At 38.1% G+C, this 14,509-nt stretch overlaps 6 protein-coding genes across 6 annotated transcripts; 2 read left to right on the plus strand and 4 right to left on the minus strand.

Annotated features, from left to right (window-relative positions):
* Positions 1-1,554: 1,554 nt before the first annotated feature.
* HYM1 (Hym1p) lies at positions 1,555-2,649 on the plus strand (the record flags this gene model as incomplete). Its single annotated transcript, XM_451644.1, has 1 exon — positions 1,555-2,649. One exon carries the CDS (start codon positions 1,555-1,557, stop codon positions 2,647-2,649), a length of 1,095 nt encoding a protein of 364 aa, XP_451644.1.
* Positions 2,650-2,727: 78 nt separating this feature from the next.
* VPS36 (ESCRT-II subunit protein VPS36) lies at positions 2,728-4,260 on the minus strand (the record flags this gene model as incomplete). Its single annotated transcript, XM_451645.1, has 1 exon — positions 2,728-4,260. The coding sequence occupies one exon, from the start codon at positions 4,258-4,260 to the stop codon at positions 2,728-2,730; it is 1,533 nt and encodes a 510-aa protein (XP_451645.1).
* A 314-nt stretch (positions 4,261-4,574) lies between these two features.
* On the minus strand, positions 4,575-7,001 carry PXA2 (ATP-binding cassette long-chain fatty acid transporter PXA2; the record flags this gene model as incomplete). The annotated part of the gene is made up of 1 exon (XM_451646.1): positions 4,575-7,001. One exon carries the CDS (start codon positions 6,999-7,001, stop codon positions 4,575-4,577), a length of 2,427 nt encoding a protein of 808 aa, XP_451646.1.
* A 1,386-nt stretch (positions 7,002-8,387) lies between these two features.
* PUN1 (Pun1p) lies at positions 8,388-9,185 on the plus strand (the record flags this gene model as incomplete). The annotated part of the gene is made up of 1 exon (XM_451647.1): positions 8,388-9,185. One exon carries the CDS (start codon positions 8,388-8,390, stop codon positions 9,183-9,185), a length of 798 nt encoding a protein of 265 aa, XP_451647.1.
* Positions 9,186-9,672: 487 nt separating this feature from the next.
* FAT3 (Fat3p) lies at positions 9,673-11,736 on the minus strand (the record flags this gene model as incomplete). The annotated part of the gene is made up of 1 exon (XM_451648.1): positions 9,673-11,736. The coding sequence occupies one exon, from the start codon at positions 11,734-11,736 to the stop codon at positions 9,673-9,675; it is 2,064 nt and encodes a 687-aa protein (XP_451648.1).
* A 1,761-nt stretch (positions 11,737-13,497) lies between these two features.
* On the minus strand, positions 13,498-14,034 carry MTR2 (Mtr2p; the record flags this gene model as incomplete). Its single annotated transcript, XM_451649.1, has 1 exon — positions 13,498-14,034. The coding sequence occupies one exon, from the start codon at positions 14,032-14,034 to the stop codon at positions 13,498-13,500; it is 537 nt and encodes a 178-aa protein (XP_451649.1).
* Between the last annotated feature and the right edge of the window lie 475 nt (positions 14,035-14,509).

The raw sequence follows: 14,509 nt of genomic DNA on the forward strand, positions 1-14,509 counted from the left end.
AGGCACCCGATCATAATGTTGTTTGTGAAGGGCCAAGGCTGGGTAGTTACATAATCAACGTGCAATACATCCAATCCAGTCTCTTCCCATACCTCCCTTAGTACCGCATTCTCGACGGTTTCACTGGGGTCCATGAAACCACTGACACATGCATACATGTTTCTCTTTGGATCGCGCAAAGAGGGCAATTTGTGCTTGCACAATAACACTTTATCACGATTAATGTTGGTTACAGCACTGATGACTACTGGGTCTGTTCTTGGGAAGGAAACGTTACTGATCCTCCCATTCGAGGAACAAGATTGATTGGTACAATGTAATTGACCACCACACGCAATGACTTCATTTTCATGACCACACATGGAACAATATTTATGAGTTCCAAGCCAGTGTAGCATCATTTTCCCTAAAGATAATAATGACGATTCGTCTACAGCCAAATCATTGAAATGTCGAAAATCCTGGCATTTAATGACTTCGTTGTTGTCAGGATCACATGCTCGTGGTGTGTTACGTCAATTGCAAACAAGGGCGTACCCTCACACTTCTTATACCTGAAAGTGGACTCATTAGATGCAGTATTTGCTGGGACTAATCCCATGTACACCAACTCTCTCGGCTTATGCTGGTTAAGGAACGTATTTAGTATAGGTTGATGTGAGACATTGGATCTATCGAACTTCCATAGCTTGCTCATATCAGATTTATGACAAAATGGATAGTAGTCATGGTATGGTAAGAACTGTGCATTTGGTGATTGTAATGCAGCTCGAATAAAGTTCTTATCTGTCTTCAGAAACGAGTATCGCTTCAATACCCGACTCGAGTACTGCAATGCCTGAGACATTCGTGACTTATTTCTTTACGCTGTTATGTGTGTATGTTCCAAACAGTGGTTCTTCAACCTTGAATTGCTTCAGATAGTGGGGTTTCTCCATGCAAGATGAGCTGCATGAATTGCAGAAAAAGCTTCGAGCTTTCAAATTGAAAGACTGCATTAAAATTGAAAAGTCAGTTTTTTGATGGTGGAGGGACAATGTGCACAAAGATAGTGTAATAAAGAACCATTATTGCATCAGCTAGACTATGGATATTATTGTGAGGAATTTTGGTGCTACCAGGGGGATAATAGTCTTATAACTTGACAGGCCATTTCTGTGTCGTTGTCAGCAATACATATTCACATAGTGTCCGGCAGTTCTGAATCAAGGAATAACAGACAGTAATATACCTTAAAGCAAATAAACTAACCCTAGAGGAACAATAGACTTACCTAACAGACTATATAGAATACCACCCATATTTAGCCTGATGACAGATGATATCTTTTTTCTATGTCTTGTCACATTAGCTATTGAGTCCGATAGCATTATTAGTGAAAAGAAAAAAAGTGAACTACGTTAAATCAAAGCTTTTTGTACAATTTATGATTGAAGGCACCGACGTTTACATTGACTGAAAGAGTATCCATAAGCTCGTTATTCTAGTGTGAGCGAGCGTTATTGAAGGGCGGTAAACCAAAGTAATCTAAGATTTCAAACTTGTATCGACACGATGGCTTTTTGGTGGAAGAAGAGTCCCAAGACTCCTAGTGATTATGTTAGACATTTGATCGAGCAGTTAGACAAATTGGAGTCCTCTAGTATTGGAAGCGATAACCGTAAGAAGGCACAGGATGAATGTGGCAGACATATTGCAGGAACGAAACACTTTTTATTGAAGGAGACAGACCCGGTACCCACGCAAGAGGCGCTAGACGAGCTTTATTATTCCATATATCAATCAGATCTTTTCTTTATGTTGTTGCATTCGTTCCCCAATCTCGATTTTGAGGCGAGGAAAGACGTAGCTATGATATATTGCATATGTTTGGGTAGATCTAAGGATAACAAGCTACCAACGGTTGATTATTTGTTAGCGAAACCTAAATTTATGTCTACATTGTTAAAGACTTCTGAGACGTGTATCACAAAGCCAGGAGGATCGGACATTTTTCTTACCGCATCTGGAATGATCTTGGAGACCATCAAACAAGAACAGCTATGTCGGATTATCATACGGGATCCACAAATATGGAAATACTTTGACTTCACAAGGTTGGGTTCGTTTGAAATCAGCTCAAGTAGCTTACAAGTACTCACGGAATTGTTCACTGCACATCCAAAATTGGTATCGACGGAATTCTTCTGTAATGAAGAGAACTTAACAAGATTTATCGATAAGATCAACAAGTTAATGGCGCATGGTAATTACGTTACCAAGAGACAAAGTGTGAAACTACTAGGGACACTCATTTTTAACCGAATAAACAAAACCTTGATGACCACCTATATTAACAATTCGGATAACGTTAAATTGGTCATGATCCTCTTAAGTGATAGATCCAAGAATTTACAATTAGAATCGTTCAATATTTTCAAAGTTGTTGTGGCAAACCCAAGGAAGTCTAAACCAGTGCTCGATGTATTGGTCAAGAATAGAGACAAATTGCTGAATTTCTTTGAACAGTTTGGCACTGATAATAAGGATTCCACATTTTTGGATGAGAAAGAATTCATCGTGGAACAAATCGAGGCATTGCCAAGGATAGTTGCTGCCAATGGCGAATACGCTCTAGGAACCTCGCCACAGAAGAATTTGGTTATGTAGGAATCTATACACTGGCTAAACAATTATATTATATAGGGAAAGTCATTTAAAAAAAGGCATTAATAAAGGGATTTAAAATCAAACTTTCCAATAACTATTGAAATAGTAATTTGTACCCGAGATTTGTTCATCCATAACTAGATTGCCTTCGGCAACGCAATATTGTAGAACCTCGGATATTACGCCCATCGACCAGTTATTTTTTTCATATACATTCAATTCAGTAGTAATCTGCAAAATGTCAACGCCTGGTCTCATAGTTGCTAGTTGTAAGACTTTTGTTCGTATATGATCAAAAGAATCCTGGAATGCTAGGCATAATACACGTCCGTTAATCTTTATAAGTTTTAAATCGTTCAAACCTAGCTTTTCAAACTTTTCACAAGCTTCTCTCATTTCCTCCGGAGAAATAAGACCTGTTCCAATTCGAACGGATTTATTGTATAATGCAAAAAGATCTACCAAAGTGACTATAATACCGCTATCTCCCCTTAATTCTGAGTCCACAAATCCGTATAATTCCCTAGCAATTTCTTCAAGAAACACATTTTTATTCAAATATTTTTCTCTATCAACAAGTAATATTGATTCATTACTCTTACTTTTGCGATTGCCTTGATACATTTTCTCAATATCTTCAGCTAATGCCATTAACTTATTCAAATCGCTTAGTGCGTTCGACATAACAATATTATTCTTCAGTAGCTGTTGTTCTTTATTTTTTTCTAATGCAGTGATGCCAATCAAATTTATATCATTATTAGATAAAACAAGATCAGGATCGATCACCGGATCTGTCGGAACACCATTGACACTGAGAACATTTTGATTAAATAAATGTTTGGATTCTTTCCTTGAAATTTCTTGCAACTGCTTTACCAAAGTTTCATAGAATAATGCCCCGTCAGTTTTCCTGAAACTCAATTGAGCAAAACTTTCTTCTCCACTTGGTGTCTTTTCCTCGAGTAGTATCCTCACTCTAGAATCTTTTACTTTTGATGTCCTTCTCGATTGTTTCAATCGTGCACCACATATTTCACAGTTTCTAATCTGTGGATGATTGATAAAGGTACATACAGGACATATGTTCTCCTTTGGAGTTTCCTCTAAATCCTCAACCACCGTTTTAATTGAATTTTGAACCATATCTCTGTCAACCTCAACACCACAACTACCGCATGGTGGCATATTCAGCCCATTAGAATCAAGAGTCGAGTATATTCTATTTTCAACTCCACAGATAGGACAGTTCCATTGCGTAGTATGCACTTGTTTTCCCTTCTCTTCGATAGGTGCCTCATTCTGTGATAATTCTTTGAAGAATAATATAATCTTGGCTGATCTCTTTAAGAACTTAGAGCTATATTCTACGTTCATGATATCATCATTCTCGATGCACACAGATTCTTTTTTTGGAGCTAATTCGTCCACGTAGATGATTCGTTGTGAAGTAAGATATAATCTGCCCTTTTGCTTGTTAAGTATTTTTGTTTTGCCATGATATAGTCCAACAGATTGTTCAACGTAAATATCCCTCTCATTTTCCCTTAGAATAGGCTGCCCAGATCCGGCTATCTCCACAGGATGCCAATAAATGAAACCAGCACTCATTAATCAAGCCATCCAAAGTCACCTGTGGTCGTCTGGTACGCCACTTTACTACTTCCTTTCTTTATATATGTTCTTATTTACAGAATTCCCCGTTCAACCAGGCAAATAATAATACTAAATACTATAAATTTCGTTAAGTGTCGTCGATTCATGTATATGCTAAATGACAGAATTCTTGTGAAGAGAATGGCCATTTTACTTGATACTAAATAATGCACGTATAATAGATAAATAAGTACACTTTGCACTTTGCAGTTGGTATTGATATAGGTATGCAGAATTGAAGGTTTTATATACATTTTGGTATAATCCGATTATACTTGAATGGCTGCTTGATTCTTAAGTGCCAAATTTGACTGAGAGCTTTTCAACAAATTAGACCTTTTGGCAATATTTAATTCATCTAACCGCTTCTGCATGATCGGAACATCTTGTTCAAGCAGCTTGTTTAGTTTCATTAATTTCTCCTCATCTTCTAGTCGTTGGTTAGGATTGAATTTACCAAACTTATAGTTCCCCTTACCATCAAAGCTCAAAAGATGGGTATGGAAATGCCATAATGTTGTTCTATGACAAACTGAAAGTACAGTGATTCCCAAATCTTGAGCATGTTTGTACATTTTTTGTTCCATTTCAGGAGAAACAGCACTTGTACATTCATCCAAGACAGCAAAAATAGGTTTGTGATAATACATACGAGCCATTGCAAGCCTTTGTTGAATACCCATCGTTAGCTCTTCAGACCAAGGGCGTACCAATTGGAAGGAATCTTCAACAGAGCATTCTTTCTTGTTAGCCTTTGCCATGACTATGGATAGGTTTTCATTGATCAAGTCGTCCAATTCTAAAACATGCAAGATACCCAATAAAGCTTGATCACCTGCTCCCATAGAGCCATCAAACTTCTTTATGAAATCTTCTAAAGTGTCAGGATAGATGAGTTGTTCACGGAAAGTACTCTTATTACTCATATAAGGCCTTTGCGGTAGATAATAAACCGTACTTTCATTATTGTCATTTCTTCTTGGCGGCATGATGAGCTTCGTTTGAAGACAAGGGTTCAACGACTTTGAAATTGGCCATAATCCGCCCAAGACTCTAAATAACGATGATTTACCACATCCATTTGGTCCAATGATCAATAAGTGGTTGAATCTTTCCAATTTGAAGGTCAACTCTGAGATCAACACTTGCCCTGTAGGAGTGATCAATGGCACATTTTGAAATTCGATTACATTGTCATCATATTCTACAGGAACAGTATCATCTCTTTCCTTCGGTGCATTAATAATATTATCCAACTCGTCATTGAATTTGTTTAATCTTAATGACACCCCCTGCAATTGTTGTATATTTCTTCTTAATTGAACGAATCTACCGATAGAGGAAGAAGCAGTTAATAGTAATCTTCTGTTAGTAATAAACTCCGCTGTCTTATCCTTGGAAACTGTATCTTGAAGGAAAATTGGAATGGAACATAGCAAGAGCCCTGCAGCTCCCCATGTGTATTTGATGACGAAAGTAGTTGCAAAATCGTATAGAGCCCTTGATCTAATTTCGTGCGATAGATAAGAGTATAGGCGGTAGAATGCATAATCCAAGTTCCATAATTCAGTAGTCTGACCTTTCAACAAAGCGATTTCTTCGCTACTTGAATGAATCTTCGAATGTAATGATCTGAATAAACCTTCTAATTGCGTCTTCTTCATTTGCATCTTGGTAAAGTTAGGTTGTATTAGTTTCAACCCCATATTACTCAAATGTACAATAATACCCAAGGCCAAAGTTCCTTCACCCATGAATGTGCTATTGGCATTAGATAAGAGAGTAAAAGAACAAAGTATTAAATCCAACGTTGGTTTCAACAATTGATTTAACAAAACCGACGAATTGTATGAGATTGCACCAACGTCTCTAGTTAAGTATTGAACCGGTGAATCAGACAGATCCGTATCCTCCGGTTTATCACTATCCAGCTCACTCTTCTCTTCCGATTTCTGTGATAAAGTAAGTGAGTGCGTAGCTGGCTGGTTATTAATGGAATAGAATATCTGATGTGAAGCCATATATTTATCCAATAAAAAGTCCGAAACTTTCCTATTAATGGCAATGGCACTAATTCTAGTCATGTATCTCAACAACGAATTGACGATACTTGCTGGGATACCCAAAGTCATCCATTGTCCCAACAAGACTTTGATAAAGTTACTATACTCAGATTTTACCAATTTCGAAACGAGAATACCATCTAATTTGGCCACTTTCAAGGAGAGTACAGTTCTAATGATGAGAAGTATCGTTTGGATAAGGAAGATGAAAAGACATTTCCTATCTGTTAAAATCAAACGAATCAAGAAATTGTGACCTTTCTTGCCCTGTTTCTTCAAATCGTTTCCGGAAATATGGCTAATCTTCTTATGCCTGATGAGGTTCTCATTCAAATCAAAACCTTCATCGTTCGAAGAGGACTCGTCATTATCGCTCGAACTAGAACCGTCATCGGCAACACTATCCGCTTCTGTAGTGACACGAGAAGAAAGCTGATTTAACGACATATGAGAGAGTTTCCTAGAGACGGTATGCCTTCTAACTTTCCGGCGGGAATCTTTACCATGTTCCTTTTTCTCCACTCTATTGTTCTTATCCTTGCCCGTAGCCAAACTCTTGACTGTAATCACTAGTAAAAGCAAATATGACCCTTTAAGAAGCCGAAGCCTATGTTTCTTGTAGAATTCGAGCATTATTGGTGTGATTTTGGTGTATGCTGTTGATCTTTTATCTATTGGACTGATGAAACAGACATATCTGATGCTTGTTGCTAGCTATATGTCTATTATAACAAATATAAGTATATATACATATATATATAAATATAATAATAATCGATGGAAATGATAAATATGTCAAAGCCTTTCTGTCCTTTGATTAAACCCGAAATCAATCAAGAATCAATCGGATCAACCAATCCGATGCATGGTACCAGACAAAAACCATGGCCGCCCCCCCCCTTGTTTCTCTTTTTCTGTCGCTGACGCTAATGACAGACCAGGATGACAATGGCATCGTTGCCTTCTCCTCTCTCCGTCTCCGTCTCCAAAAACGAAACATTATTGCGGGGAAAAACAAGGGTTTTCATAATATTTCCCATCTGTTTCCCTTTTGTTTCGCACTTCCATTCTGTTTCCAAGAAACGGCCTGGAAAATTGTCGAAAAAGACATAGTCACGAGGAAGTGTCCCGAACGGGACATACTTTTCGTATAGGGAAATATTCCCAGATCAGGCAAATAATTTCTCTCTTTACCTAGGGCCCAGCAAACTGGCAAGAAAAACTACACAATAGAAAAAATAGAAACCCAGCAAGCAAACCTGCCGAAGGATATAAGGATACCATTTGCATGTGTAGAAATGGCCTGTCAGAATTCTCTAAGGAAACACAGCAATGTGATGATTGCTTCTATTATTAAACCCAGCAAGTAATTGTGAGCTAATTTCGGGACATCAGCGTATAATTAAAGGGCTTGCAGTAATTTCAGCACTTACTGACTGATGCACCCTGAGGCTTAGCTTGGCTTTCAGTTTTGCAAGCAAGCCCTGAATGGGATTTCCTTCTGTCACTATTACAACTTGTACTTGAGCTTCGTGCTGCTTCTTTTTTTTTTTTTCTTTTTCAAGACTGACGTCTTTTTTAGAGGAGTATTTCTGGAAACGGTTATAGTAGATCAAGCACTGCTGTTCTTTAGGAAATGGAAAGAAGCAGTGGTCGAAGTAGGAGCAGAAGTAGGAGCAACGGTGCGTCTAAATAAGCCTCAATCATTCATTATTTTATTAGATCGGGATGTGTGATTATGTAGTGTGTGTGCCTGTATTTAGTTAGGCTTAGGTTTGTCCCGGTAACCTATTTTACTTGCTTGACATTATTTTTAGCTGTATCTTAGAAAATTCAGTTAAGAGGGATCTGAAACACCGTTATATGAATTAGTTTCGAATGTATATATAAGGGAAGGAATCTAAATTGATTCGGATTAACTGATTCAGAAAAACCATTGCACCTTCTTGAAACACCGTTTGTTGATTGGTCTACGGAAGACAACAAAAAACACATAATAAGTGATATCCTCATACAAAAATGAATTTTTTAACAGTACTGGCGAGTTTCGTCATAACTGCAGCTTCTCTCATATTAGCCATCTTCGCATGTTTTGGGTCGACCCAGAACTCTACACCTTTGAATCAAATCTACGTGGCACAAATCGATATCTCAAATATCAGTTTTAGTACTGTACTTGGAGCAGATTTGCCTCAGTCAACCGTGATCTCTTTGGATGCACTAGGTGTCCCATCCTATTTCAACCTTGGTGTATGGTCATACTGTTTGGCTAACTCTGAAAAGCAAATCACATCATGTACCAAGCCAGCCGGTATCGAGCAATTCGACCTCGAGAAATTGTTGAAGGATAACGTTGAAAATAATCAGGTCACTGAACTTATCGATCAAGTGATTTCCTTGGCTTTACCTGATGAGTTAGACGACAAGATGTCATATTATAACGCTTTGATCAAATGTATGTCTATTACGTTGGTTATCGGTATCGCTTTATTGGGGTTGAATATCATCGTCAACATATTACGCTGGATCCTACATTTCACTTTTGTCAATGTAATAGGAAGAATATTGTCCATCTTGAGTTTCATATCGTTGGGTATCTCTGCGGGTACAGCTACAGCTACTTACGTGGTTATTAAGAATATCTTGAGCGATAATTACTCACAATACGGTATCAAACTGAGTCTCGGAAGGAATTTCTACGCGTTACTTTGGGCAAGTGTTGCTGGATGTTTAATAAACTTTATCCTATGGATTTTGACTAGACAACGAAGAAAGGCTCAAGTCATAATGCAACCTGTCCCAACTGAAAAGTTCTAGACACTGTAATTTATTTCAGTCTCAGTCCCTTTTTTTTTGCTTTCTCATTAAGTAGGGATATGAAGCACGCACCCAGACAATGCACGCATTCTTTATACCAATGTCATATTTTTAACTTCTAGTATTGCGCTTTATATTTGATATAGTTATCTTATCATATTCAACATTCTTTTCGTCTTGTTCGTTATCAATCTATCGGAATTTTGTTACTTGAGTATTATAAACTGCAGAAGTCTAATGATTGATACCTTCGAACAAAGCAGCCAGATTGAATACTGCTATAAACATAAGACTTAGAAATTCATTAAACGTTTATTATTTATTATTATTATTATTTTTAAAGATATTATTATTAACATAAGGCAAGGTCAATTTCGGAGCGTGAACGGAGCATTTTTTCCTTCAAAAAAAAGGGAAATCAAAAATGAACACCACAACTATTCTTTAGTATAAGTGTTCAAGTCAGGATATCTGGTTGATTTGCAGGTCAATTGCTTTGAGTCACCACCGGCTCAGCTTCTACCTCTGGTTGTTTGGTTTCTGGGGAGAGAATGCTCCCTTGTTTTTCGTTTTCTGACAGTAAGACAGATGATGAGCTTCTTTCTTCGATATCATCACCTGGCATGACCTTCTTTTTATTTTTAACGAAGAACAATAGGATCATGGTAATAAAGGCCAAAGCAAAAGCTGTCCAGACCATACCATAGTATGCACTGCCGCCTCTGTGAACGACGTTGTAACCATCTGCAGCAGTACCTTCCTTGATGATTTGAGTAACGACAACAGAGATGATGGCCCCCAATACAGAGAATAGAGCAAGGCACATAGCCAAAACTCTTGCAAACCATCTAGTAATTTTACCAGTCAACATGTAGAAGAAGGATAGTATGATGGCAATGAGTAAGAAGAAAGCGATGATGATAGACAACAAATTCAAAGCCAAGACTGCTTTAACGGCTGGCTTATACTCATGCTCTCTGTCTGGTAACTTACCGACCAAGATGATGTCGTCCTTGGAGATGTTCAATGCTTGCAAGTAAGGTCTGAAGTCTGAGTTCTCCAATTCAGTGTACAAAATCTCCTTCATATCCAAGCCTTGAACGGCGTGTGGGTTGGAACAAGATAAGACATCGCCATCAGAAGAGACACGGCAGTACGAGAAGATCCCTAATCTGAAACGTTCAGCGATGTTCAAATAAGATAAGATATCTGGCATGATTTCATTGATATCATCTTCGGTGATTACTTCTTCAGAGGAGCCAGCAGCCTGTAGTAATCCCAAGATTGGGGTGAACAAGGTTGGGTTAGATTGTGCAATAGCTGTCAATTCCATCAACGCCTTGAAAGAGCCAGTAGGTTCAGAAGAAGCGTGAAGCAAAGAGAATAATGCATCCATTTGCTCTTGTTTTTCGGTAGTACTTTGCGACAAAGAGGTTTGCAATTGGCTGATAGTGGTCAAGACCAACGTTTCATTCTTAGCAGGCACGATGACTTGCTCCAAAGCGGTCAATGATTGACTAGCAAAAGTGCTTGTACTGTTAGCCATACCAGCGACTGTAGTCAATACTGTCGATGGATCATCTGAAACAGTGATTAAAGTTGTCAAATCTTCAAATGCTTCCTTTGCAGAATCCGAAGATGTGATGTTGTTTTGGAACAATGTTTGTACGATCGTTAGATCTTGAGTAGGGTCAGATGAAGAAGACAACAAAGAAGCTAGAGCGCCAATTACACGTTGTTGGTTACCTGAGGTAGACTGTTGCAATTGTTGCAAAGTTTGCTCGATATCATCTGATTGAGATAAAGCATTGAACAATTGAGTAGCTTCTTGAGCGGAGATATCAGTGGTCATCAAGGTGGAAACAGACGACAAAGTAGTGTTCAAACTAGTTGAGTCGTTGAACAATGTAAATACTGGAGCCAATTGTTGTTTTTCCTGTTGAGACATTGAATCCAAAGAGGACAAAGCAGTTATAGTTGCAGTGACATTATCAGATCCCTCTAATAGCTCCAAGACTTGTGATTGTTGTTGTTGAATTTGTTGAGCAGTGGATGTGTTTTGCTTTTGCGCTTGTTCAGAAAGTACCACTAAAGATGATAAACCCCTGATAGTATCGTCAGAGTCGGTAGAATCTGTCAACAAGTTGTAGATAGCATTCAATTCGGCAGTGGAAGAGGCATTACCATGCAAAGCTGCTGGGGCCAATACTTCCAAAGCCTCCAAAGTTTGAGCCGAATCATTTGAATAACTCAAAACATTCATCAAAGGTGTCAATGCTTCGGAGTGAGAAATGGTTTTTAAAGCGTCAAAAATTTGAGGATAAGAAGCGTTTGGAGCCTTCATCGCAGCGGCAAGAATGGCTAACACTGGACCAGCTTGTGGTAACAATTTCTCGACCTTGATATGAGAAATATCAATTTCACCAAGGTAAATTTCATTGATAGGTTTATAGTTCGACGTAGAACCTGCAGTAGCAACAATAATCAAAATAAAAGAGGTAAAAGTGAATAAGGCACATAAGGCCAAAAGCAATTTCGGAGCGATTCTCATTACTGAAAGGTGTAAAGTTCCCTTAGCGATGCGGATATTGGTCTACCCTTGTTATAAAATTCAATACTTAATGTAAGATGAGGTATTGTGTTAAGTAATCACAGCAAGCACAATAACAAGACAGATTTGGAGAGACGAATGATTAGCAGTAGAGCAAAGATGGGAAAAAAAGAGGACTGAAAACCCTCCATTTATACAATGAGAAGAATCTTTAATGAAACGGCAGAATGATGGAGTACATTGCTACACTATTACTAAGAAATGGAGGTTTTATTCAATGAACCAATTTCTAGCGGAAACGGTCGCAGTAATGGAAAGGCTGTATAAAGTAATGACAAAAAAGAAAAAAAACAAAGATCTTTGTACATCTCATTCGATGCCTTAGAGTATACGATTAGAATGACAACAACACCTCCTCATCACAATAACATTGTATCAATAATTTCTTCGTTTGTGTTTCTGTTGAGAAATCAGTGAAAAAAAAAATTTGTCTAGTGTAATGCCAACATTGTACCAACTTGGCAACTGTTGTTACCCTTGTGCACAATTTGAATGAAAAAAAAATTGAAACTTTTTTTTGGTTCTTGACAGATTTTTGTGGTAGAAAAGACTGCAGTTGGTTGTAGCCGTAGACAAACGGAATGGGAACTTAAAAATCCGAAGACAGGGTTCTCCAAAGGAAAAATGAATGAAATGAAATGTTACTGATCAAAGAAATGGGTAGTACAGTATTTTTCCAGATTGCTATCATAGAATCGTGAATTATTAATAGGGTTTTCCCAGGGTATATCCTTGCGTTTCTTGCTCTCCTCTTTTGTACTGCTTCTAGATCTAAGGTTTTTTTGAATTTTCAAAGGGTATTTTCCTATTCTTCCGTGGACAACGCCGTAAAATTGACACAGCTACTCCGCTTCTCATAGATTTTATGTGAAAGAGAAATGAAATCTTAGTTTCTCCATCTTGCTAAACACTACTCCCGAATGCTCTCCAATGCAAGGAGTTGACGTTCTTACGCAGTTAATGATCAAGGTTTTTGACACATTCTGAGCTATCTGAAGTTCTTCCCAGCGGCTCTGAGAAAACCCCGATAGAAATCCTGGCACTCTACGGGATTACAATGCTGGTCCCCATGTCGTTTGAAAGGAAATATTCAGCAGATACTTCACAATTGCTCTAACAGCAACTGTAGTTTATATGAGGTGCTAAGGGTAGCCTGAAGCAGATAAGAAGCGCTTGGTATAATGTAAAAGTAACAAGTTGATGTTTGCCGGAGAAGTTTTTGGTACGCTGTTACCCGGATATGAAGTCGGGTAACTTCAACTTTTGGTATTTTTATGAGCCTTACGGTCTCTTCTTGCGGTATCAGTCAGGTGGCCTTAGAAAATATGCAGCAGATTCATGCATCTGTCACGGACAAGGTTCGAATACCCAACAAAAAAAATATAGCTTAAATTTCTATTTCACTCTTTGCAAGATTCCGATTGTACACCATTAAAATCCCAACGCGTGATATGATCTTCACATCTTTTTGACCATATTAAGGTCCGAACTCAACAAAAACGTTTCACACCGGTGTTTCCTGGTCGTGCATATACGACGGAAGAACTTCGAAAGGAAAACCAGAAAAACATGATCATACACGTGATCAGAATATTCCGTAGTTCCTTGGGCCTCTCAACACTGCTAAAATGCACACTTCAATATTTTGATAGAACATATATATGGACATACACATTTCTATATGCTACCTACAACTAGCACTTATATGCTCATCAAAGAATCTGATGGTTTGAATACTATTGTGTAGTTCATGCTAGATATCACTCCGTTCAAGTCGTTAGTGAAAATCCGATCTTCAAGCACTAGCTGTAATGAGACACCATAGTAGGTACCCCATATAGGTCTTGGTTTATCCAGTGATCTACTATTAATCGATCCCTGACCTGGGCGGGACTGTGAATCCTGACTATTTGCTGGAACTGTGCTATCCTGGCCGTTCTTATCCTTCCCACTTTCGTCAAATCTAACTTTACAGTTCACATTGCATAGTAAGGTTCCGGTACCTGGTATCACATGGAAATCAACCGCGGTGATAACGTGCTGCGTCAGTACCACTCCAGTTTGCCATGCCTGAAGGAATTGCACTGCCTGTCCAAACGGTTGGGAATTGAATATTATTTTGCACTGATGTGGGTTAAATAGCTGTAGGAATTGTTCCAACTTTGCTGGATCGGGCTCATCTAGATGAGCCAGTACTTTCTTCACAAAAGTCTCCACGATTTGAGGTTGACGATTCATTTTGATAATATCAGTTGATGATGCTTTAAAGAGATTTGCTGATTTTTATTGAAGGCTTTGATAACGTTTACCTTAATACTATTAATTTCAACATCGATCAAAAATTTTATTATTAAATCTATGGAAAGAAGTCTTCTTCTCTCCAAATTTCATCTTGGGTAAATTCAATTGACTAGCTTCATCAAATGCGGGTAACAAACAATATATGTACGCGTTGTAATTTCCTTGATGATTTTAGGTAGACCCTGATTTCAAAATCTCTCAAATGAACACATGCAAACACAACTCTAAATGCTGATCGACTCGAGCAAATATCTAGCGTACATATTGTAGAGTCGGATTTTTCTTTTCCTTATGTCTCTTTTGCCAGCACTTTTGTCAAGCTGCCTCGCGCACTAGTATTCTTTTTTTTTTAAATTCTATTTTCTGCTTGCATATGTGAAGAAAGTGTAAACATGAAAAACCCAGCATCGAA

Source organism: Kluyveromyces lactis, assembly GCF_000002515.2.
Source record: "Kluyveromyces lactis strain NRRL Y-1140 chromosome B complete sequence".
NCBI lineage: Eukaryota > Fungi > Ascomycota > Saccharomycetes > Saccharomycetales > Saccharomycetaceae > Kluyveromyces > Kluyveromyces lactis.